At 42.2% G+C, this 20,441-nt stretch overlaps 1 protein-coding gene across 2 annotated transcripts in view; it reads left to right on the top strand.

Annotated features, from left to right (window-relative positions):
• The first annotated feature begins 924 nt into the window (after nucleotides 1-924).
• The window catches only part of Stx17 (syntaxin 17), a 60,609-nt gene continuing 41,092 nt past the window's right edge, over nucleotides 925-20,441 (top strand). Inside the window, exons 1-3 of one of the 2 annotated variants that reach the window (XM_052714965.1) lie at nucleotides 925-997; nucleotides 8,168-8,346; nucleotides 18,639-18,704. In XM_052714965.1, the coding sequence (XP_052570925.1) occupies nucleotides 8,224-8,346; nucleotides 18,639-18,704 (189 nt within the window). In that variant the 5' untranslated portion in view covers nucleotides 925-997; nucleotides 8,168-8,223. Of the gene's footprint in view, nucleotides 998-1,065; nucleotides 1,150-8,167; nucleotides 8,347-18,638; nucleotides 18,705-20,441 lie in introns of those variants that run through there. The other variant, XM_052714966.1, reaches the window with a different exon arrangement.

Genomic DNA, 20,441 nt, shown 5'->3' with positions numbered 1-20,441 from the left:
CAGAGATCCGCCGGCCTCTGCCTCCCGAGTGCTGGGATTAAAGGCGTGCGCCACCACCGCCCGGCCTCAATACTTTTTTAAACCCCTAATCTGAGGGCCAAAATTCTCCCTCCACTTCCATTCCACTTGCAGACCTTAAGAATTGAGTTTCCTTAGAGCTGATATGAACATCCTTAAGATTGTTGAAAACTACATCATCGGGGGAACCATTCTTAGCAATATTCTGATACACACACACACACACACACACACACACACACACACACACACACACACACACACACACACGCTTATTAATTGCCTGGGTCTGGAGGTATAACCATTCAGAGAGGAGGCCCAGTGACCTGCACACACTTCAGAGCTTGTTCTTGCAGCAGCTCGTCCAACTGGAATGACTTGAGAAGGAAATTAGGTAAATCAGCTGTGAGAACAGCTGTGTCACAAACAGGCTGAGCTGGAGTGAGTCACTTCAAATCTGTGCTGAGCCTCAAAGTCACCAACTCTCATTTTAATAAGGACAGACGCCCAAAGCGCTGCAGCAGGCTCTGGGCAAAACCATAATTCGTCCCTGCTTCCATCTGTGCCCTTGGCCATTAAGGACCCCCCGTCCCACAACTCCCGCAACCGCCAGCCTGTCACTCAGGAGCTTTGGGGGGCGGGGCGAAGGCACACCTCTCTGAGCTTGTTTCCACACACCTAAAGAGCTAAGGACACGTGGTCGTCCTCGCCTGCAGAATTCAAGGAACACGAGAAAATGCGCAGGAAAACTGTAACATGCAGAGGGTTATCCAAATGTAAACTGTCTTGGACACAGCACACAAGGCGACCTACGAAGCACATGTAGTTCCGTTCCTCCAGGGGCTGGCACCGCTTGTCCTACCTCCCCTCCCGCTGGGACGATACGGGGCGGGACCACTCGACCCCGCCCCCTGGAGATGCCCCGCCCCTCTTGCGCCTGCGCCGTGAGTATCGACGGCCTCGAGCTTCTAGGCGGGAGGTAAGGGGCTGAGGGGCGGCCTCCTCCGGGGGCGCTGGGCTGCGGACGTGGCAGCGCCGGCCGGGGTGTGGACGTCCGTGAGAGGCGCCAGGCAGCAAGCCCGGCTTTGGGTCGGTGCGAGCGGCGCGTCCAGAAGTGGCCGAGCCTCCCAGGTTTCAGTTTTGGAGCAGCTGTCCCAGCGGGCGCGGGGAGGACGGGACCCCGCGGTGCCAAGGCCTCCGGGGTCGCCCTGGAGAGACGCTCCGGGCCCTGGGTTGTGTCGGGTCGCCCGCTCAGCCGCGCCGCTGGGGGCGGTCGGTGTGGCCCCGGGTGCGCCCTGGTGACGTCGAGGGGGACGACGCGACGCCGGTGCCCAGGCGGGACGCGGAGAGGCCGCAGCTGCGGGGTCCGGGCCTGCACTCCTTGCGCCACCCACAAGCCCAAGGGGACGAGTTACTTTGAGGGATGGTGTTGTGGGTTATTTGGGACATTTTTTTTAGGAAAGGGGCCCTTTGGCTTATGAGTAAGTCTCCAGTAATCTACTTCACATTTGAGTACTTTTTCTTCTTCGGGACCCTGAGTATCACGGTACCCATCCCATCTTAGTTGCAAGTACCAGGAGATCAAGTTTGTAAAGCACTTGACGCCTCCCACTGCAAATGTGTGCGCCTGGAAAATGATCGCCATTCTGGCTTCTAAATGTTCTTTCTGTCATGAAACAAGCAATTCTTAAACATGCACAAATACAAACACAAAACAGAAACTGTGGAGTAATTTACAATTATTGATAGTTTGCACAAGTAGCTGGGAGGTGGTGGTACACGCCTTTAATCCCAGCACTCCCGAAGCAAAGGCAGGGCGCTCTCCGGGAGTTCAAGGCCAGCCTGATCTACAGAGCGAGTTCCAGGACAGCCATGGTTACACAGAGATACCCTGTCTTGAAAAACAAAACAAAACAACAGAGGAGAGAGACACAGAGACAGAGAGGTCCCACAAGTAGTACAGAAGACTACAGCTTCCCTTGTGTTAGCATTTTACATACCATACAGTCACTGAGAGCAAGAGATTAATATTAGATTTAACTGGGTCTCCTGTGATAGCATTCTTTTTTATTAGAATACTTTCTGTGTTCTACAATGGGATCTAAGACCCAGCCTCACTCTTTATCTACATGGCACCATCACCTTTTCCAATCTTGGACTGTCTGGTGACTTTTATGCTTTTGAAGAACCGGGAGTCTTGGTAGTGCCTTTCGAGTGGGAATTTGGCTATAGTTTGTTGTGATTAGATTGTTGCATTTTTGTTCAGAACACCACAAAATATAAGTACCCTTTTCAGTTTATGCCACCATGGATCCTCGGCTCGGGACCTGCTGCTTGTGGTGTCAACCTTAATCAGTTAAACTTGGTGTCTGGGGGATTCGCCACAGCAATTACTACTCCAGTAATTCTCCAAGTACTATTACGTTGGTACCGTGGCTCCCTTCAATTTCCCTCCTTCCTTCATTAGAATTATTCTCTAAGAAGGAGCTGTACATTCTTCCTATTTCTTTATCTGTATTCAGTTCTTTGTGTCAAACTCCTGTGATTGCCGGGCAGTAGTGGTGCACACCTTTAATCCCAGCATTTGGCAGGTAGAAGCAGGCAGATCTCTTGAGTTCAAAGCCAGCCTGGTCTACAGAGCTGGGTTCCAGGGCAGCCAGAGAGACCCTGTCTTAGAAAAACCCAAACAAAATCTCATATGATTATTTTTCTGTTATTATGCACTTAATATATCAAATTGTTCTCACTTTGACCAGTGGGAGGTCTTGTGTTGTCCTTTTTTCTGTACCCCTGTGTTCTCCCTGCCCCAGTCCTGGAATCGACCACTTCTTCAAGGACTCCCGATTTCCTTCTCTCATGTGTTGCTTGCTGCCCTCTGTCTTTCAGGATGGTGTTAGATACCAACAGCTGTGGTCCAGGGGTGCTCACTGCTACTAGGGTGCCATTGCTTTCAGAGCCTCACAAAGGACAGCAATATATGCATGTACACACCCATGTATGCAAGATCAGTATTTATGTATCTGTTTGTATAGATTTAAAAAATAAAAGTGCAGAATGGTATCTCTGTCTTCATACCACCAGGTTCATCCTGGTATTGGCTCCTGCTTGTTCTCTAACAGTGAGAACTGACTCACTTTCTGGGAAATGTTTTCTTATTTGTTCAGTCCTAGTATGGGCAGACAGTAATTCCAGGATATCTAAAATACACTACTGAGAGATGAAGTTGGAATTTTCTTTGAGCTGCCAACCAGCTCCCAGATAAAGACATGGAAACATTATTAATTATTACTGCTTGGCCTTAGGGTAGGCTTGTCCCACTAGCTCTTTTAACTTAATTTAACCTGTTTCTATTCTAATATACTTTTTGCTTTGGGGCTTTTTAACCTTTCTTTCATTCTGTATGTCTACTTTCTTGCTTCCTCTGTGTCTGTCTGGCCCCTGGGTCTCTTTTTCTTTCTTCCCCCAGCCTAAATTCCTCCTCCTACTTACTTTCCCTACCTGGAAGTCCTGCCTACACCTCTCTTGCTATTGGCCATTCAGCTTTTTATTAAACCACTCAGGTGCCTTAGGCAGGCAGGGCAAAACAGCAACACATCTTTATACAATTAAACAAATACAACACATCTTTACATAGTTAAACAAATGTTCTGCAACAGAGAGAAAACACAGTCCATCTGTTTTAATCTTTAGCCTTACAATGTTTGGCAAAACAAGACTATGTTCTGGGCTTTGATTGCTTCTTTCCTCACTTAGTGCCATGGTAATGCAGCCTTATTTTTGATAGCTTATTTTTTGTTTTACATTTCTCCTACATTTTCGAGTTTTTTAATTTTTATGCAGTAGCATTTACTCTTTAGTGCATACAGTTCCATTGGTTTTGACAGTGCAAATAGCTGTATATCACCTCACCATGACAGAATAAATTGTATCACAAATATTTTATACTTTTTTTAAACCACTAAAATAATATAAAAACTTCACAGAAGTTTGGGAACTTAGGCATTTTGTATATTTTTGGACATTTTTACAGGTGTGAGATCTTTTATTCTTTTTTAGTTTAGTGTTTTAATCATGTGACATGTTCCATCTTTATGAGTAAAAAAATAAAAAGTGCTAGAATATACTTTCAGTCAGTATTTTTTTTTTTTTTTTTTTGGTTTTTCGAGACAGGGTTTCTCTGTGTAGCTTTGTGCCTGTCCTGGAACTCACTTGGTAGCCCAGGCTGGCCTCGAACTCACAGAGATCCGCCTGGCTCTGCCTCCCGAGTGCTGGGATTAAAGGCGTGCGCCACCACCGCCCGGCTTCAGTCAGTATTTAAACACACTTGTACACCACATTCTGACATTGAACTGGGATCTTCCTATAACATGACAAATGTGAACTCTTCCATGATGTAAATGCCATACTAGACAATATTTGTTATGATAACATTGTACCTGCAATCATTTGAATGCTATGCTCTCAGATATAATATATAACTATATATTACAATTTTGTAAAAATAGAAAATGATAGAGGAAAATATTTTAAATTCTAGTTAGAAGGAGACTGAACTTCTGTAGAAAAGTCTCTTGAGACACCATTTTTTCCCCACTAATCAGACCTTTGGTTAGAATATGGAGAAGTGCTTCTGGTGGAATGTAAACCATAAGAACCTTTTATGGCACATTTGGCAATGTGTATATTTTTAAAACTTTAAAGTGTGTCTGCTTAATATTTCTATTTTTAGTTATCTGTGTTAAATAATCATGGGTGGTAGTATAGATTAATGTATGAGGAAAGTAATCATAATTTGCTTATAATAGTGGAAAATTGAGATCAACTTAAATAGCATACAATGGATGATTAGATTATGGAACATTCACAGTGTAATCCTATGCTACTAAAAGTAAGTATGCAATAGAAATATTTACATGGTAACATTTTCCATATACTTGATCATGTTATTCAAATAAATCCAACATTCATTCATCCATTGAGTCCAGTAATAGGTTACTATGTTTATTCTATCCTTTTATTTTCTTTATTGTTAAAATGTGTTTTTTACATTCCTTTGCAGTGTTTTAAGGGGGAGAAGGGTGAATTCAATAAATGTTTATTGACCACATTACCTACCAAAGGTATTACAGACTCTCGGGATCCTGAGGTGTACCAAAAAGAAAAGTTCATGAACACACACACACACACACACACACACACACACACACACACACACACACTTTCTCTCTGTCTCTCTCATCTCTTTTCCTCCCTCTCCTTTTAGTAGTCGTTTTAATGAGCAGTTTATTAAATTCAGTCTTGCAGTATGAAAATAATTATTTTGACTTTACCATAAATGATAATTTGCCTGGGTATGTAACAACTCCTTAGTACTTTGAAGACATTCCTATCTTTTGATATATTGCTTTGATGAAAAGTTGGCTGCATTTGTTGTTTTCATCTATCTGTTATCTCTAGTTTGCTTTTTAAGATTTTTTTTCTTTGTCCTTGATGCTCTGCAGTTTCCTATCATGTGCTTAGGTGAGTTTGTTTTTATTTATACTAGCAGGGCTATATGCTTTTTCAACTTGAGATCTTCCGCCTTAATTCTCAGAATATTTCCTTTGAATAATTTCTGTTGGTTGTTTTCTGTATTCTTTTCTATTTGTTACTCATCTTGTGAATTTATGTTCTTTATCTCCTCATTTATATTCTTCATCTTTTCATCTTCCGAGTTCTGATAGCTTCCATTCACTAGTCCTCTCTCTTCAGTTTAGAGTTTTTTTTTTAACTTGCCTTATGTTCCAATTGGCCTGTTAACTCTTTTGTAACAAGAATCCACTCCTTCTTTCAAACAGACTTTGAAAAGTCTGGTTCTTCATTTATGTCTTTGTATATTTAAGAATAGATTTGACATTTCTTTTTGATCACTTTCTCATTCCTAGGCCCTGTGTTATTTTCTGTTTTTGTTTGTTTTTCTTGAGTCTCTTTTCACACTCTACTTTTCCACGTGTCTCTAGTTCCTGTCTGCTCTGGGGTTCAGTTTTAACTCTTTTCTTGGTGCCTGTATATTTTCCTTGGGAGCTTGTATTAGGCATAAGAACCAAGTTCATAGCTATGGGTAGTGGAAGTCATTTTTTATAGCGTCTGCTTCAAGATTTCAACTGTAGAAGAAAGGAGAAAAACAGAACTTGTTTAAAGCAGTTCTTTTTTTTTTTTTTTTTTTTTTTTTGGGTCTTTCGAGACAGGGTTTCTCTGTGTAGCTTTGCGCCTTTTCCTGGAACTCACTTGGTAGCCCAGGCTGGCCTCGAACTCACAGAGATCTGCCTGGCTCTGCCTCCCGAGTGCTGGGATTAAAGGCGTGCGCCACCACCGCCCGGCTTAAAGCAGTTCTTAATGTTTGGGGGCATTAGATCTCTTTGAGAATCTGGAAACAGTGATCTTAAAGAGTCAGGGTCTCACAGAATCAATACATGAATGTGTATCTATATGAGACCTGGACTAGGAAGCCATTAACCCAACAGGATTATATGTTCAACTTTTATTATTGTTGGGCTGTGGCCTAAAGAGGTGGCATCAAGGCATGATATATGTTGTTAGTGTTCAAGCTTAGCTAAGCATTTATGTAAAATCTGTTAGAAGTTCAAATTTATAAAATTGATGTAAGTAAAATTTGTCTAGTTAAAGCCAGTGTGGGGTTCTGGAGCATGCTCACTTCCAGCTCCTACCTCTCCTGTCTTGTCCCCAAAAGCATATGCTGGGACTTTTTATATGGCTATAGAATCCTGGTGACACAGGGAAAAAAACAAAAATAAAACAAAACAAAAAACCACAACCATGTATCTGCAGGGAATCTGGTTCTTTAAAAAAAAAAAACTTAAGTACATTTATTTATTTGTGTATGTCATTTGTGTGCTACAGTGTGCATGTGGAGGTCAGAGGGAGTCAGTTCTCTCCCATGGAGGACCTGGGGATCGAACTCAGGTTGTATCTTGGCAGCAAGTGCCTTTACCCACTGAGCCGTCTTCTGGCCTTACAAACATGCTTCTTATTGGAGTTCTATTGCCGGTCATTTAGCAGACATTGCTGATCTCCTTATTTAAAAAGGAAGAGATGAGAGCCTTCAATGAAATGAGTTCTGTACTCTGCAGTGTACTTGAATTACATTACATTACATTATGATGATGTTGGAAGTGGAGTTTGATATAAGTAGAAACATTGAGTGAAAATTTTCTTGAAGTTTTGCTATTTGGCAATTCTTTTGAAAGATGGCTGTTCAGTATCCAAAGTATATTAGGAAGTCCTTATTTTTAGTGGTGTTTACATACATACTTAACATTGCAAAAGACCCTAGGAGAGAGCCATCAAAATGTAAAGAATAGGTACTTAAGGTTGAGCAGATCATTGATAGTTTTATTTTATTCTGTTCACTTTTGTATTTTCTTTAAACTTTTTGATTGCGTTTTTATTTAGAGTGTGTGTGCCCATGTAGACACATGCACCATATTAGTTAGAGAAGTCAATTTTTTTTCCTCTATTGGGTGGGTCCCAAGTATTGAACTCAGGTCTTCAAACTTGGTGGGAAGCTCTTTTACCCACTGGGCCATCTCATGGGCCCCCACTTATATTTTCTGAACATTCTAGAGTATCTTGGGAGGTAAAGGCTCGAGGTTCGGGGTTTCCAGACCAGCCTAGAGTTACATATCCTAGAGTTCCTGTCCTGCCTGTGCTATGAAAATAAAACAGTTTGAAAAGTATTTGAGAATGACTCGATACTACTTTAATAAAAATAATATTTTAATATACATCATTTCATAGAAAAACCAAGCCATTCAAGTTCAATTTTGGGTTTAGTATATATTTGGAGTAAAGAGTAATTACATATTTGTTGATTTTTTTTTATTTAAAAAAATTTTATATGAGTGTTTGCCTGTATGTATGTCTGTGCACCATATGTACAGTGCCAGAGGAGGCCAGAAAATGGTATCAGAACTAGAACTGGAGTTAGAGGTGGTTGTGAGCCATCATGTGGGTGCTGGGAACCAAACCCGGGTCCTCTGGAAGAGCAGCCAGTGCTTTTAACTGATGAACTGTCTCTCCAGCCCTGCATTCCTTATTTCTAAAAAGAACAGACCCTGTTGTAAAAGCATTCTTAAACGTTCCTTTTTAGGTGTTTCTGCATGAAAGAAGATCAGCTACAGTGGAAGAGGCTTAACAGGCTTTAGGATGTCTGAAGATGAAGAAAAGGTGAAGTTACGCCGCCTTGAACCAGCTATCCAGAAATTCACGAAGATAGTGATCCCGACAGACCTGGAGAGGTTAAGAAAACACCAGATAAACATTGAGAAGGTGAGGTTCATTTCCACGGCAGAAGCAGGTACCTGCATGGATTCTTGCAGTCTGTGATTTCAGCTGAGCAGAGAACCTGAGACTTCCTAAGACACCCCCACTTCACTGATACAGCAGCATTCACTTTTTAAGCTGGTCTCATGTTCTACAAATGTAATGCTCATATATTCTCTTTATTATGTCAAGGAAGGGCGATAGGAGTAGAGTTTATACCTTTTTAATTTACATGTGGAGGTTTTAGGTAGTTAGTAATTAAGTTCAAACTGTTTGATAGTGCCCCATAATGGGAAGGTGGGAGCTGTGGCTGATGGAGCTGCCTTAATCTCATTCACCCCATGGCAAGTGTTTTGAACTTGCGCCTATCAGTAACTTCTGTCCTCTTCATGTAAAGATGTAAATAATTGGGTAATGGAAGGGAATTTCCTTTCTTCATTGCTTCTCTTTGACAAAGGTCCCAGATTGAGAAGTACTGCCAAGGAGGGTTGGGGAAGCAGGCAGAGGGTAGATGAGCTGCTCAGAGACCATCATAGACCCTGCCATGGACAGGCTGTGATGTGGGGCTTGTGACAATTACTGCAGCCTCAGGTTTACTGAGAACTGAGCTCTGACTTGGAAAGGTGGGTTGTCTTCTGCTTTAAGCATCTACTTCTCTTTTGTAATTTTAGGATTAGGGTGGACTCTGTGGTCAATAAGCCTTTCAATATAAGCTCTATTCACTAAAAATACCAATTTGTTTTCTCCTACCAATTTTTCTAGTATTTAAGTGCTTTTGAAAAAACACAGAAACTGATTTCTAAGATGTCTGCAATGGAAATTTCTTGGAGGGCTTTTTTAGAATTCAGGATTAATATTTTTTTCATCCCTTAATTCCTCTTCTTTACATAAAAGACATAAGTGATAGCTATAGCCTGTAAGGATGCAGAAAGAATTGTCTGGTAAACTGGGTATCTTGGAATGGAAGCGTGTGAAAGGATTCCATGCTTTGCTCATGGGATAGAGAAATATATCAAATCTTCTACCTAGAGTTGAGCAATGCAAAGTAAACAGTTCTGTTTCTATATTGTTACAGCATTAAAAATGTGTAGAAGATTTGATAAGATGTGCTTCAAAGTCCTGAGCTATACCGATTTCTCCATTACAAAGATGATAAGAATTGGGTAGATGAATCAATTCTGAAAGGTAGAAGCAAGAGGTCTGTGGACTATTAAAGCCATTTCCCCCTTTTTGTCCTACTTTACCTTTGAGATTGAACGTCTTTCTTATTTTGTGTGAAAATGCCTGCTCTCATTGCTCAAGCCTCGCTACATGTGTGTGCTGTCCTATGGTGGGAAGTGAGACCCCTGCAGCAGGGTGGGGGAAGGGAATGGGTCCGTTACTGATTGGATTAGTTGTGCCAGGTGTCGGAAGAGAATTATCTTGGAGTTAGTGCCATTGATTCTGCTCTGCCTGAACATGTTTCTTTTAGCATTTTTACTTATTATGAAACCTTCAGACATTATCAGATAATTATAATGGACAAACATGATAATATCTAAAGCTAAGAAGGCAAACTCATATTGATTTATGCTTTTAAAAAATATACTTGAACATTTCACTGTCTGTAGGGTTTCTAGATTAATTATGAAAATACCTCTTTGTCTGTACAGGATTGACTAGCATATTTGGATGGCTAGGCTGTGACATGTAAACATTTTTAAAGACTGTAGAGCTCACTCTGTGCAGGACAGTTAACTAAAGTTAGGCTCCAGGTGTCTTACAGTGCCTCACTTTCAGAAAGGGATATTCTTCTTGAGGAAAAGGTGTAGAAAGATACAATATTTATTATTCTGGCCATCAGTCATCCAATATGAATTTAAAAGAAAAAAGCCAGACTGGAGGGAAATTGAAGGTAAGCCTTTAGCAGTGATTCTGCAGCAGTAAGAACAAAGAGAGCAGTGTGCTGTGGACACCTGGGCCATGTTCCGTAGGCTTCAGCTGTGCACTCTTACACATGATAATGGTTGTGAACATGTGATCCTGAAGTTGGAAGCCTTAGCGTTCAGCTTTCTTAGCCAGTGTGTCGTAGGTATAGCACAGTAAATAGGAGCTACAAGATAGCCAACTTGGACCACAGTTTTCTTTGTTTCATATTGTTGGGGTCTAAGAAGAAACTTACCTTGAGGGATGTACACACAGGATTTATATGAATTATTGTATGGCTAAGAAGCAGGTGAGAAAACCCCCAAATGGCTTATCAGATAAGGTGGAGCTTGTTTGTCTTAGCTTTGCCTCCATCTCATCTCTCAGGGTAATGGAAGCCATCCATTACCTGCAGGCATGCTCCATCCTACCCAGCTTCATTTTCCTTCTAATGATCTTGTTAGCACTGTTCTATTTTGAAGGTGAATTCCTCAGTAAAGAAGGCAGAGGAGGTATGGCCCTGAGTAATTTTACTTTTTGTCTTACATCTGTTAATGACATGCACCCCATCATTTGCCTCCATTGAAGCTTTGTTCTTTGTTCAAATACCAGCTCTGGTACTTCCTGTGAAGTGTGCTCTGATTGATGTCATCACCTTATATTTAAACATGTTATCTTGACACAACCCTGTGAAGTAGACCTTAACATTTACAGACTGAACATCCACGTTTTAACCCCAGTATACCTGTTGGAGTTATTTTATTAGAGGTGGTGCTGTAGCAGGGATGAAGTGGGGTTTGCAGGGAGCTAAAAGGAGTGGGTATACTATACATTGTGTGACCATCCATCTGACCTAAGAGAAGGGAAGTGAGCAAGGAAGATGACAGGCTCACTATCACTTGGAGCTGGTCCAGGCTGCTTGGGAACACCATCTCATCTTTGCCTTTGTTAGGCTTGGAGCCCAGGCTCCCCAGCTTCTCTAGTTGGCCCCTGCAGAGAGGGCTACCTTCTGTGGTCATGGGGCAGGGCAGTTGCTTGTGGGGAGGTGATGTGGTAACTACGTGTGGCTTATGTAAGCCTCCCACTAGTCCTGCTTTTCTCTCCACCACACTTTTTAACTGGTCTCCTGCACCTAGTATTTCTGAACATCTAGCCTGCCTGTGGCCTCTGTGCCTCTCTCCCGTCCAGCCACTTCTACAGGCCCAGATTGTTGCTCTCTCTGATCTGCTGTACCCACTGCAATGTGTCTATAGTCTTCCCAGCTTCCAAAGTTTGGTTAAAAGTTCTTGTCTGTTGGTGTCTTCTGATGTGTTCTCATTGCTCTTGTGAATTTTCACCTCTTAACATTCTTTATTGTCCTTTTGTGGGATGTTGGAAAAGAGCAGAAATGAATATTTGTGTTCAATCTGCCAGGTTTAATGAGAAACAAGATTATTTATTATAGGAAATAAATATTAGCTTTCCTTAAGTATTTATTGGTGTTTTGTATTTGCTGTTTCTTAGATTGTTAGCCTTGAATGATATGTAAAAATAGATTTTCAATTCTCAAGAAGTTTGCAGTTCAGTTAAGGAAACAAGATAGAAAATAATTGAAGAATGATCAGAGGCAGCATAGACTATGTGTGAAATGGGTGACATGGACTAGACAGTCAGTTTGCAGCTGGAACCCAGCAGTACCAAATAAAAGAAGCAGGCTGACTTAGTACTTATGTATTTGTTCATATTTGTTTGTTTGTTAATTTGTTATTACAATATAGCCCCCTCCCCATCCTGTGACTATCTCCTTTATCAAACTCAGACGATGGTGAATGATACTGGGTCTGATGAATGTGCTGATTCAGCTCTTGCCCATGTTTGGTTATCAAGGAGCAATAGGCACATCTTGCAGTTCTGGCCAGTAAGCCTTGACCAAAAGCCTGGTAGGAATTTGGACCTCTAGAAATATTTTCCTACTTAAAAAAAGATACACATATAAGGAAACAGACCCCTTTCTTCTAGTGGTCTGGTTATGTCTTCCTGTTGTATCTGGAACTATAGCCAGCCCTACTGCATTTGGAGACAAATTTGAGGGCTTTGTTGAAAGTGTGGAAGGCAGAACCTGGCACTTGTTGACCTTGTAAGTTCCTATATTAAACCACCTGGGATGATTGCTACACTCCTGGCTGCTTTCTGTGTGACGTAGAGAGTGTGTTTGTTGTTGGAACCACTTGTGTTTCTGTATTTAGCAACCTGAAGCATAATGCTGTAGTTCTGCCTTAATTCACTTGCCTGTCCTGCTGTGCGGATAAACGAAGACCATCTCCCGCGGAAGCCAGCTGCTTAGAGACACTTGCCAGTGGCCCAAACTTAACTACAAGTTTAAAGGTTGCTTCTAGAGGTTTTCACACATATTACACCACCCTGCTTTTTATCCCTCTCACCAAATGTTTGGGATAATTGCTTTTCACAATATATCCTAATTTCATACAAAATTGAATAGTAAGCAGTAGTAAACTTAATTATTTTATTCTTTTTCTTTTTATTATTTAAGAAAATTTTTAAGCCGGGCGGTGGTGGCACACGCCTTTAATCCCAGCACTTGGGAGGTAGAGGCAGGTGGATCTCTGTGAGTTCAAGGCCAGCCTGGTCTACAAAGCGAATTCCAGGAAAGGCGCAAAGTTACACAGAGAAACCCTATCTCGAAAAACAAAAAACAAAAAAAAAAAAGAATTTTTTTTAATTCATTTAACATACTAACCACTCATCTCTCATCCCTCCTCCTGCTCCCCCCACATCCTTTCCCACCCCAACCCACCCCCCATCCCCTTGTCCAAAAGGGTTAGGATTCCCGTGGGGAGTCAGCAAAGCCTGGTACATTCAGTTGAGGCAGGACCAAGCCCCACCCCCTGCATCAAGGCCAAGCAAGGCGTCCCACCATAGGTAATGGGTTCCAAAAAGCCAGCTCATATACCAGGGATGGATCCTGATCCCACTGCCAGGGCCCTTCAAACAGACCAAGCTACACAACTGACTCCAGTATGCAGAGGGCCTAGTCCAGTCCCATACAAGCTCCACAGCTGTCGGTCTAAAGTTGGTGAATTCCCATGATCTTGGTTCAGTTGTCTCTGTAGATTTCCCTATCATGATCTTGACCCCCCCCCCCCCTTGCTCATAGAATCTCTCTTCCCTCTCTTTGACTGGAATCTCGGAGCTCGACCTGGTGCTTGGCTGTGGATCTCTGCATCTGCTTCCATCAGTTACTGGATGAAGGCTCTATGATGACAGTTAGGATATTCACCAATCTGATTACAGGGGTAGGCCAGTTCAGGCATCCTCTCCACTATTGCTAGTCGTCTAAAGTGGGGTCATCCCTGTGGATTCCTAGGAATTTCCCTTGCACCAGGTTTCTCCCAATCCCATAATGTCTCCCTCTATCAAGATATCTCTTTCATTGCTCTCCTACTCTGTCCCTCCCCCAGCTTGACCATCGCATCTTCTCCCATCCTCTCCCCTCTATTGCCCCCATTTGCCCACAGTTTACTCATGGAGATCTCATCTGTTTCCCCTTCCCAAGGCAATGCATGTGTCCCTCTTAGGGTCCTCCTTGTTAGCTAGGTTCTCTGGAGCTGTGGGTTGTAGTCTGGTTATTCTTTGCTTTACATCTAGTATCCACTTATGAATGAGTACATACTATGTTTGTCTTTCTGAGTCTGGGTTACCTCACTTAGGATTGTATTTTCTAGTTCCATCCATTTGCTTGCAAATTTCATGATGTCATTGTTTTTTACAGCTGACCAATACTCCTTTGTGTAAGTGTACCACATATTCTTTATCCATTCTTCAGTTGAGGGGCATCTAGGTTGTTTCCAGGTTATAGCTATTACGAATAATGCTGCAATGAACATAGTTGAGCAAGTGTTCTTGTGGTATGATTGAGCATGCCTTGGATATATGTCCGAGAGTGGTATCATTGTGTCTTGAGGTAGATTGATTCCTAATTTTCTGAGAAGTCTGATTTCCAGAGTGGCTGTACAAGTTTGCATTCCCACCAACAGTGGAGGAATGTTCCCCTAACTCCACTTCCTCTCCAACATAAGCTGTCCTCAGTCTTTTTAATCTTAGCCATTCTGACAGGTGTAAGATGGTATCTCAGAGTTGTATTGATTTGCATTTCCCTGATGACTAAGCATGTTGAGCAATTCCTTAAATGTCTTTTGGCCATTTGAGATTCTTATGTTGAGAATTCTCTCTTTATTTTTCTTCTTTAATAAGAGATAATGGCATTGAGACAGTAATCTCTTCAATAGCCTCTTTGATAAGTGGACAAATAATGACAGTAGTAGCAAAGGCTGCTGCTTTCCTTTGTTGAGAGTTATGTTACAGTTTTTGTATGTTATAGCACTTAGTCATGCAGTAGCTTTACAGGTCAAGTATTGTTGTTTGTTTTGTTTTTAGGGTTTTTTTTCAGAGTTATTAATTTATTTATGCGTGTGTGTGGTCATCCATGGCACAGGGGGATGTGGAGGTCAGAGGACAGCCTTCAGAATCATTTCTCTTCCTTCTATGGTGTGGCTCCTTGGGATTAAACTCAGGTCTTGGGTTTAGGGGCAAGCACCTTTACCTGCTCAGCCATCTCACCAGCCCTTGTTTTGCTCTTTGAGACAAGGTCTCACTATGTAGCCCCAACTGGCCTTGACACATGACCTTCCTTTCCTAGCTTCCTAGTGCTGGACTTACAGGCCTGCACATCACACTTTACTTTGCGTCACTTCGTAGAGGGAGAGGCATTTTGAGCAGTTGAGCTGCATGCTTGGAGGTTGCTATGTTAGTACATGTGTCTAACTTATATGTACTGGAGAGTGTGCTTCTAACAGATGCATGGAATGAATGAATGCAGAGCCTAACACTTGTCCTCTCCGGATACCACTTCTTATTGCTCACTCTGTAATTCCTGTGACCTGGTGCCTACGGAGCCAGAGAGTGCTGTTCCAGTTTCTCTTGTCAGCTCCAGTGCAGAGCCTCATATGTGCATTACTGTAGTTCTCACCAAGTGCAGCTGTGATCTTTCAGCTATGTTAACTCTTCTTTGTTTATGTCACCTGTGAATTTGACAGTTGAAGTCATCAGTGAGAATGCTGGACAGGAAGGGACAGGGCCTCGAGCTCCTTAAGTTCTCACATGCCATCTCTCTACTAATCAAGTAAAGACTTCCCCCAAGATTTACATTAATATTTATAGCCCAAGTCTTTTATATATATATTCTTTGTGAAAATTAGGTCAATATTTGCAAATATTAGGAATTTTTCCAGTTCTTCGTAAATAAACAGAAGTGTTTGCAAGGTTTCTTAGTTCACTCAGATGTCATTTTCTTGTGCCTGTTGATTTGAACTCATTTGAAGTGAGTAGGTTCACTCTTGGTTTTCTTTCTTTTCCTTTTTGGGGGGAAAGTGGTTGGATTTGCTGATGACAGGACATAGAGCCTCTTAAGTGCTAGGCAAGCTCTGCATCTCTGGGCTGTATCCCTAAATCTGTTGCTTTTGTTGTTGAGATGGTGTCTCCATATGTTACCCAAACTGGTCCTGAACTTTTGGCTCAGGTAATCCTCCTGCCTCAGCTACCTGGTTAGCTAAGATTGCAGGCATGCTCATTCATAGCCAACTTAATTTCCTCCTAATGATCTTGTCAGTGCTTTTCTACTTTGAAGGTAAATTCCTCAGTAAAGAAGGGGGACGAAGGCACTGAACAGTTCTGCTTTCTGTCTTACATCTGTTAATGGCATGCACTTCACTGTCTGCTGCCATTCAAGCTTGGTGTTTTGTTCAGACCCCAGCTCAGGTACTTCCAGGTGCTCTGACTGATGCCATCACCTCAGATAGAAATGCTCCATCTTAACACAGCGCTATGGAGGAGACCTTAACCTTTACAGACTTAACATACATGTTTTATTGTTTGGAACAAAGCTGCAAATGTCTGCGTTTCCAGACATTTATGATGGTGAAATTATAATTGCATAAGATCTTAGTAAGGAGAGAGATATTACGTGATGGGACTGGAGAGATAGCTCAGTAAATAAAGTGTTTGTCAAACATGCATGAAGACCAGAGTTTGGGTCCCCAGTAGCCACATAAGAGTTAAGCAGGTATGGTGGTCTGCTTGTAATCTTAGAACTTGAGGAGGCAGAGATGGGGTTTCCAGGAGTTTAGTTAGGGTTTCTATTGCTGTATAAAGACCATGACCAAAAGCAAGTGGGAGGAAAGGGTTTACTTTATCTTACACTTCTAGGTCACAGTCCATCACTGAGGAGGTTGGGGCAGGAACTCAAGCAGGTAGGAACTGAAGCAGAGGCCATGGAAGAGTGCTGCTTACCGGCTGACTCTGCCTGCTTTCTTAAAGTACCCAGGACCACCAGCCCAGAGGGAGCACCACCCGCAATGGGCAAGCTCTCCCACATCAGTCACTAATTATGAAAATGTTCTGTAGTTGCCTGCAGTCTGACCTTATGGTCATATTTTTTCATTTGAGATCCCTTCTGTCAGATGACTCCAGCTTGGGTCACGCTGACATAAAAACTATGTCAGGTGTGGTGGTCTGCTTGCAAACCAGGGCAAGCTGGCTAGTTAGACTAGTTAAGTCAGCAAGCTCCAGGTTCAGCTAGAGACCCTGACTTAGTAAGTAAAGTGGAGAATAACTGAGGTAGACACACAAACCACAACAATAACTGATGTTAATATCTGGCCTCTACACACTCTGTGCACATACATTCACACCTTCTGACATGTGTACTCACACAAAGGTAAGCACATATGTACAACATACACACACACACACACACACACACACACACACACACACACACATATGAAAAACATCCTGTGCACAAGGTGGATGCGCAAAAGTGGAGTATGTAATTAGTGAGTTAGCCTCCCCAGGCCTTCGGCATAGGCACTGCCCATCAATAATTTCTAGTATATTAGAGTTAGAACATTCCTGTTGTCCTTCATGTTTGTTCCTGTCTTTGTATTTTTAATATTTGGTAGTCAAGGTGAGGCAGTTACCCTTATCTGTACTCTGGAGTAGATGTTATCTTCATTATGTAAGTAATCCTCACTTTATGGCCCTTAGCCACTGGTCCGTCTGCTAATGCTGTGTAGCTTTTCTACAGATGATGTAGTATTTTCTGTGAAGTCAGTCATGGCAGCTATGAAGACAGTTTTCTTTCTTTCTGATCTTTCTCCACCTGTCCCCCTCTCCCTTCTCCTCGGCAGCTCTCTCCCTGCCTCCTTTCCTCCCTTTATTCCTTCCTTTCTCTTTGTTTTACCCTAGCGTGCTGACTAGAGTTCTCAGTGTGTTAGTGACTAGGACTAGCAAGATCAGATCTTCACCTTCTTTCCAGTCTTAGAGAAGGGTCCTTCTCCACTAAGTATGATGTAATCTGTGTGGGTTACTTTTTAGCAGCTGCCTATGGTTCAGAATATACATACTTTGTGTGTGTGTGTGTGTGTGTGTGTGTGTGTGTGTGTGTGTGTGTGTGTGTGCAGGCATGTGTGCCGTGTTGGCATGTGGAGATCAGAGGACAACTTGTGGGAGTTGGTCCTGGAGATGGAACTCAAGTAGTTAGGCTTGGCACCCATCTGCTGAACCATCTTGCCAGCCTAAGAGTTTAGAAATAATGAAAAAGTTGATATTTATCTGTGTATTTACCATTTGTCTATGCACTTGATTCCTTTGTGGAGAGTCGGAGTTCTGTCCGGTCCCATCAGCATTTCTCACAGTGTCTGTGCACTGGTGACAGATGTCAGCTGCTGTGTATGTGTGCAGATGCTTCTCCTTCACTTCCCTGGTGGGAGTTGTAGTTGAGCTGTGTCTCCTCTCGGTGACCTGCACGTTGTTCCAGTGTGTTCTGGCTGGTTTATCAGAGACTTCTGTCACGCTTGTCTTCCTTCCTCTGCACCGCAAGCATCTTTTTCCTTCTGCCTGCTTTTGGGATTTATTGCTTTTAAAAAATTTTTGATCTTAGTTTTTAACATTTAACATCTCTATTAACAAACACTTAAAATTCTACATATGTAGTAAGGATGTGTAAGGAATGCTGTTCATCTTCCAGCTTCTTTTATATCCTCATTCACTATGTTTCCTTTCCCCAGAGAGTTTGTAGACAGAAAAGACAAACCTTTCTTTTGATTAAAAAAAAAAAAAGTAATTTGGTCTGATACTATTTTGTGTTATTGTTTACCATCATTTCTAAATTTTTAAAATGTAATATTGAAAACCTTCAGAAAGTTAATTACCATAAAAAAATCACTGCTTTCCCTGCCTGTTATGTTTGAGTAGAGCAGTAAAGGTTTTTGTGGTAACTGGATGTGGTCTCATGATGGAAAGTCATCACTTTCCCATTTTTTGTTTTTTGTTGATAGTATCAGCGGTGCAGAATTTGGGACAAGTTGCATGAAGAGCACATCAATGCAGGGCGCACTGTTCAGGTAAGGCTGCTGTGTGTGGCAAATCGGGAGAAAAAGACAGTCTTGAGAAAATTTTGCTAAAATAATTCAGGATGATATAAGCCTTTATCTAAAATGCTCATTTCAAGATGTATGAGATGAGACAAGTGTAAACAGAGTCCATTCCCATTTCACACACTCCTGAGGCAATGGCAGGATTTTTTTTTTTTTTTTTTTTTTTTTTTTATCGGTCACTTCATTTATTGTTTTTATTTGCAGGAGGAGTTGAAACAAAAACTTAAGGGTGTTTTTCTTTTCTTCCCTAAACATGAATCATTCAAGTAAAACCAACTTAACTATAGAAATTAGCAAAGTAAGGGGAAGTAGTAACAACCCACGAGCAAAGGCTGGGGGAAGAGGAGGTGCAGTTGGCATAGACCACGTGCACAGAGACCATATGCACCGAGACCGTATGCTGTGTTTACCTGCTCAGGATCGCCTCCCCGGAAGGCAAGCACAAGGACCCTTTTATGAGGATGTTCCCCCTCAAACATCTGAAAGTGTTTCAACTCAAAACTTAAGGTTAAAACAAACAAACAAACCAAAAACACACAACCCCACAAACCACCCAGCCATAACCACCATCCTTAATCGATCATAGGAGTTTCTTTTCATTTTATAAAAAGATCAATAAAAAATATTGAAAAAATTCTTTTCTCATCTTATATTTGTAAAGATAATAGAATTCAGAAGTTTCTTAGAAAACAGACCAGAAACTGCCCTCCAGTTTCCCTCCCTTTGCTGAGGACCAGCAGGACTACAAAGTGGAGGATAGTGGCTGCTGGTGGAAAATGGGAAGCCCAGCCCAGGAGAAATCAGACAAGAGCAGGGTGCAAGGGGAGGCTGGGAGCAACTCCACGTGACACATGGCTGTGCAGAAAGGGGAACGCAAGGTGGTCAGAAAGGCCTTAAACTCCTCCGTGACATACAAAACCGGTTTCTACAAAGATCCAAGCAGTTTGGTCCCAAACTGAGGCAAACACTTCAATGTTTATTCACATGCTTTGTTTTCTCTTAAGAATCAAAGTTGCCCAAATTAAATCTTTCTGCTAATATTACTGCATATGCCTTAAAAAGAAAGAAAAAAAAGGAAAGAAAAAATATAAGGGATTTTTAAAAATCAGGACAGGAAAAGACTGAAAACCAAGTTCATCCTCTTAGCTCCAAATGAAATGAAATTAAGAAAACTTGGTTTCTAATAGGGAAAAAACAAAACAAAAAACCCCAAATCCAAGCATCAGCATCATTCTCCCTACCCTGCCCCCACCCCACACACCAACAACAAACAAGAAACGGCAGGAGCCCACTATTGTGGGCCACTCAAAACATGGGCCTGATCCTAGGCTGTGGCCAGCATCCTCTGTCCAGTGGGACAACACCAGGGATGTGTACTCTGCTGTCATAGGGTTCTGTGTGGCTGGTGGGTTGTGGGGTAGGATTTGAAGGATCTTCTGGAGGCTCCCTGTTTAACTCCACCAGCCTCCCGCAGCGCCTTTCTCCCCTGGGCAAGGGCTCCATCGAGAGTGGCCCCTACTCAGCTGTGGGCTGTAAACTGTCCTTCTCTTCTCGGTTCTCTGTCCCACTCTCATCATCTTCAATTTCTCCTTCCTCCCCACTGAACTTGTCGTGGGCAAAGACTTCGTGGGTCCAAATGAAAGAGGCGGCAGAGCTCGGGGAACCTTTCAATTTCGAGCAAGAGGGAGAGGTTGGGGCAGAGGA

Source organism: Peromyscus californicus, unplaced genomic scaffold (assembly GCF_007827085.1).
Source record: "Peromyscus californicus insignis strain IS unplaced genomic scaffold, ASM782708v3 Scaffold_5__1_contigs__length_169319896, whole genome shotgun sequence".
Classification (NCBI taxonomy): Eukaryota; Metazoa; Chordata; class Mammalia; order Rodentia; family Cricetidae; genus Peromyscus; species Peromyscus californicus.
The sequence above is the reverse complement of the archived record's forward strand: the minus strand, read 5'-3'. Positions and strand labels throughout refer to the sequence as shown.